We start from the raw sequence: 5,501 nt of genomic DNA on the forward strand, positions 1-5,501 counted from the left end.
CAAACATTATTTTCAGTCATGATATTTTTCTGTTAATACAACCCATTGCATCCCACATCTCCCTCTTATTCCTCGTACAAAAGAATTAAGCTGCAAAAATATACAATGCACAACCAAAGGAAATTCCATCAATAAAATACAGTTCTTCCATTACCTCTTCAATGCTACAACCTTTTTTTTTTTATCTCTAGAAGGAGTTGTGATCTCTCTAGGTATGGAGACAGTCTCAACAAGTTGATTTAGATATACGACTAGTTGTGCTCCCATTCCAGTTCCATTTTTTTTAGAATTGATGTGTAGTATGACATGCACTGTTGAGGTCTTGGAACCACTAGCCATATTGCTAACATCATATACAAAATCAGGGATTGCATCCTTTTTAGAGTCGCCACTTTCTTCTTTCATATTAGCTCTCTTATTGGTTGTATTTCTCATTTCAGCACTAACATTATCTTTATCTGATAAGAGTCCTTGTAAGTAAGTCCAAGCATATTCTCTCGTGGACACTATGTCAATAAACATGATGTCGTACTTGGTACACAACGAGGGCGCTATGCTGACATGCGTACACGTCTTTGCTCATTTCATTTCCTATGTAATGACAATTGGATGTACTTAACAATGAAAATAGATTAATAAATAATACAACATGATAAAAAAAAATTATGAGGCTATTGCAAATTAGAAAACTAACTTGAATTTTTGCTTGCTACCATTCATCAGTTGCTGAGATGGTCCCAAGTTCGGTAGACCAACCAACTTTAAATTTTAGTTATTAATTTTTTCTATACCCTTCAATCCTTTTTTATTCTATCCTAATTGTTTTTAAGCTAAGATTTTAATAGTTCGATCTTTGAATGACTATATGACAAATAACCAACCAGTTTTGTCAAAATATGTGTTTGACCTCATGCCTTTCTCAATAGGTGTAATGCAAATGTCACAAAATGTGTGCAACATTACCTTGGTCCAAAAAACTTTATCATGTGTGTTAGACCCATCCATTGCTTAATGGTTGACAATGCAATGAAAAATTAAAAAAACAATTAACCACATAAATCAAAGATTGAATGCTAATAGGCCTAAAATAATATAGTAATAGAACAGGAAATTACATGTGCAGCAAAAGGTTAACCAAAGAATCACAAAAGGTTGAATATTGACAATGGATGAAAAACATGAATAAAGAAATTGATCTATAGCAGCTTGGTTAACACTATAAAAAAGAATTAAACACATAATTCACTATAGCTGACAAAAGCTTTAATGTTGATAAGAGATGAAAAAAGAAACTAAGAAACTAGTTCATAAAAAGATTGAATGATGTGAAGTGTGAACTAAGAAACTTGACAAGGGAAAGAACATAAAAACCTACCAACGGTGGCATAAACCTTTAACTATGTTTCATCAATTAGTAGGGGATGTTCTAATTAGCAACTGAAATTATTAGTTTAATTTATGATTATTTAGTTGTTAGCAATCAGCAGCACACAATACCAATTTAACATAGCAAGTAAGGGATGTTTTACTTAGCAACTGAAATTATTAGTTTAATTTATGATTATTTAGTTGTTAGCAATCAGCAGCACACAATACCAATTTAACATAGCAAGTAAGGGATGTTTTACTTAGCAACTGAAATTATTATTTTAATTTATGTTTATTAACTTGTAAGTAATCTGCAGCACATAACAACTAATATTATTTTAATATAGCAAGCAGGGGATGTTCTATTTAGCAACTGAAATTATTGTTTTAATTTAAGTTTAGTAACTTGTTACCAATCTGCAGCACACAACAACTAATACCAATTTAACATAGGAAGCAAGGGATGTTCTAATTAGCAATTAAAATTAATTGTATAATTAATTTACATTTATTTACTTGGCAACAATCAGCAACACACAACAATAAATACCTGCTTAGCATAATAACCAACACATAAATAACTATAGATACATTGAGGGAATAAATAGAATAAGTAATGGCTAACAAGAGTAAAATACAAGTGAATTAGAAAAGGGCTTAAATAGATTTAGGTTTCACTACAATCAACAAAAATAAACTTAAAACTACTATACAAGAGACCAGTGAAGTAAACATAGTATTAATTGGAAATTACAGCTAAGGAATTTGAATGACGCACGATGTTGATATCTGTTGTGGGGTTGTTGATTACAGTAACATGGATTGCTTTTTGTCTTGTTTTTCTATTGATAAGGAGAAATGAATGAAAAATTATCATTATTGAGAGTAAACAATAAATGATTTAAAAAAATATATAATAAGGAGAAATGAATGAAAAATTATCATATATCATTCTTGAGAGTAAACAATAAATAATTTAAAAAAAAAGATAAATATATATTCATTGTGATACACAACAATTAACTTAAAAATTTTATAAGACTAGACTAATGAACTAACCTGTTAAAAATTTCAGTACTGGTGCTGGAATCAAGCCCGATCTAGATATACATTTTGGGGTTATAGCTTGTAGTGAAAAGGGTTGCTATTGTTTTTTATTTAGAAATGAATGACAATTAAATATACAGAAAAAGACGCCGCCATCAGTTAATAGTTAGCTGATGGAAAGGAAAATAAATGCAAATGAGAGAACATGAATGAGAAGAGCAAAAGAGAACAAAAAGAGAAGAGAACATGATGCGTTTTGATAAATTTCCACGTAACTCATCTCTAGAAAGTTGAGCCACAAGTTGAACTTGCAACAAAAGGCAGTATTTCACTCTTTTTTGATAATCGAGGTCCTGTGTATATAACTGGTGGGACCCATGTTTTTAATTGTTTTGGCAATATATAACCAAACAGCTAATCAGTATGTTTTTTAAGAAATTTGAATGCCGCCGCATAGACAAACACACTCTATAAGGTCTCTTTGGCTTCATAGTCTGACCCCTTTGCCTGTGGAATTGATTCCCTGGCTTCGACCTTCAGAGCTGAGAGGATCCTCTCCACTGCATGCACATGAGTTTCAGGTTCTTCAGTTGAAAAACAGTTCAACTTATGATGATTACATTTGTGTCTTTCATGAGACTGTGTGGTTGAAAGTTCTAATTAGAGAAAGGTAGCACAAGTGCTGTTGGGTAGCTAGTTCCGTGTGTGTAGCAGCATGTGAACAACAAGTAGTTTTTTTCTACTGTTTAAAAGTTGGGTCACTTTCTACCTTTTGCACTTTCCACGACCTGGTCTGGAGATACAAAAGCATGAGAAAAAAAAATCCCCTTCCCTATCATTAGCATTCTCAATTTAAAGCACAAGAATATTACAACAATTGTGTTAGGTGAAACAATTTTGCAATTGTTATATATTCTAATATCTTCTGTATCCTTTTGCATTTAATCTTCCAGTAATGCAATTCAATTCTGCCCTCGAATCTGCCAAACATGGTCACTACCGCCTACTTCCTGATTCAGAACCTTCTTTGCCCTCGGAAAATGATCTGAAAAACGAAAGAAGGAAAGAGAAGCAGCGCAAGGAGGCTTCTTGAGAAGAATTCCAAAGACAGAAGGTCCAGGGTGTTTCTATTAGTAGTAAGGCTCGGATGAACAAGTATGCTCTTGTTGGTGCAATTCTGGCCTCCTCAAACTCTGTTCTCTTGGGATATGGTGAGTTTTGTGCTTTTCATTCCAATTAATCTCTCCTATTGATGTGATGACATCCATGTGCATACAATAGCACTTCATCAAAGGGAGGAAGGAACTTAAAAAAAAAAAACAAACAAAAATATTGGAACAGAGAAAAGGAGGTCCGATTAAAGTAAATAGCAATCTTGAATTTAGTAACTTTAATTTTTATTTTTTTTGTCTTTATCTCTAATTTTTTGTCATAAATTGTTATATGCAAACATGGAGGTGATGAGTGGTGAGGACCCCCTGAAGATCACACCAATCCGCGTAGAGATCTTGGTGGGTTCCCTTAATGCATGTATTTTCATTGATTGGATCGCTAGCCGCTGGTAGGACATCTGATTATATTGGAAGACGCTATACCATTGTCCTGGCGGCAGCCACGTTCCTTATAGGTGCACTTATTATGGGATTCGCTCCATCGTTCTTGTTCCTCGTGGCTGGAAGGGTAGTAGCTGGCATTGGGGTTGGCTTCTCGCTATTGATCGCTCCAGTCTACACCTCAGAACTCTCACCAGCCATGGCTAGAGGTTTCCTATCTTCTCTTCCTGAAGTCTTCATCAACGTCGGAATTCTACTTGGTTACATCTCCAACTTCAGTCTGCCAAGTCTTCCTCAGAACATAAACTGGAGACTAATGCTTGAACTTGCAGCGTTCCCAGCTATAGTAGTTGCATTAGGTGTTATGGTGATGCCCGAGTCCCCTCATTCGCTCGTCATGAAAGGCCGATATGATGAAGCAAAGAAGGTCCTAATCAAAACATCAGAATCTACAGATGAAGCGGAATTGAGACTAGCTGAAATGATAAAAGCTGCCACGGACTTGACGAATGTAGCTTCTTCAAGCAACTGGCGTGGTCAGGGGGCATGGAAAGAACTATTGTTCTCCCCATCTCGTCCCATTTGCCGTATTCTCATTGCAACTATTGGAGTCAACTTCTTCATGCAAGCTTCAGGAAATGATGGTGTAGTGTATTACAGTCCTAAAGTGTTCAAAGATGCAGGAGTCCAAAGCAGGAAACAGCTAATAGGTGTTACAATCATTATGGGGATGGCCAAGACATCATATATGTTTTGGTGTCAGCACTTTTCTTAGACAGGTATGGAAGGCGGCCCCTCTTGTTGCTGGGCTCAAGTGGAATGGCCATTTCATTACTTGGGTTGGTCTGCTCTCAAAGTATCTTGAGCAGTCAAACAGTAAGCCTATATGGGTCATTGCATTGTGTGTAGCAGCCGTGTGCTGCTGTATCCTCCTCCTTTTCAATGGGGCTGAGGCCAATTACATGGGTCTACGCATCAGAGATATTTCCGACGAGGTTAAGGGCCCAAGGTTGGTAGGTGGGATCACGGTCATGACGTTTCAAAAGCAGGTAAACATTTGGAGGCATGTTTTTTGCGCTTGCTGGAATTATAGCAGCGGGCGGTGTTTTCTGTTATTTCTGTTTGCCTAAAACGAAAGGAAAGATCCTGGAAGAGATTAGGGCATTTTCATGTTTTTTTATTCTGTTTGCCTAAAACGAAAGGAAAGATCTTGGAAGAGACTAGGGCATGTTCATTAAAAAACTTGATTAATAAAAAATATTTTTCAATTAATAAAAAATATTTTTCGGTTAATGGAAAACACTTTCTAATCAACAGAAAACACTTTTTTAATTAATAAAAAATATTTTTTGGTCAATAAAAAATACTTTCTGATCAACAGAAAATACTTTCTAGTTAACAAAAATATTTTTTAGTCAAAAAAAAAATTGGCTTCGTTTTTATGAAAGTGTTTTCCTGAAAAATTTGGACAGAAAACACTTTCTGGAAGTTGTGAAAAATTTAGAAATGTCATTATTTGCTGATTATATCAAA

General features: G+C 35.0%; 1 protein-coding gene across 1 annotated transcript in view; it reads left to right on the plus strand.

Annotated features, from left to right (window-relative positions):
* The first annotated feature begins 3,866 nt into the window (after positions 1–3,866).
* Positions 3,867–5,501, plus strand: part of LOC105116183 (probable polyol transporter 6) — a 7,342-nt gene continuing 5,707 nt past the window's right edge. The window contains 3 exon segments of the mRNA XM_011013400.1: positions 3,867–3,945; positions 4,028–4,680; positions 4,748–5,017. Coding sequence (XP_011011702.1) covers positions 3,867–3,945; positions 4,028–4,680; positions 4,748–5,017 — 1,002 coding nt within the window.

Source organism: Populus euphratica, unplaced genomic scaffold (assembly GCF_000495115.2).
Source record: "Populus euphratica unplaced genomic scaffold, PopEup_1.0 scaffold870.1, whole genome shotgun sequence".
Lineage (NCBI taxonomy): Eukaryota > Viridiplantae > Streptophyta > Magnoliopsida > Malpighiales > Salicaceae > Populus > Populus euphratica.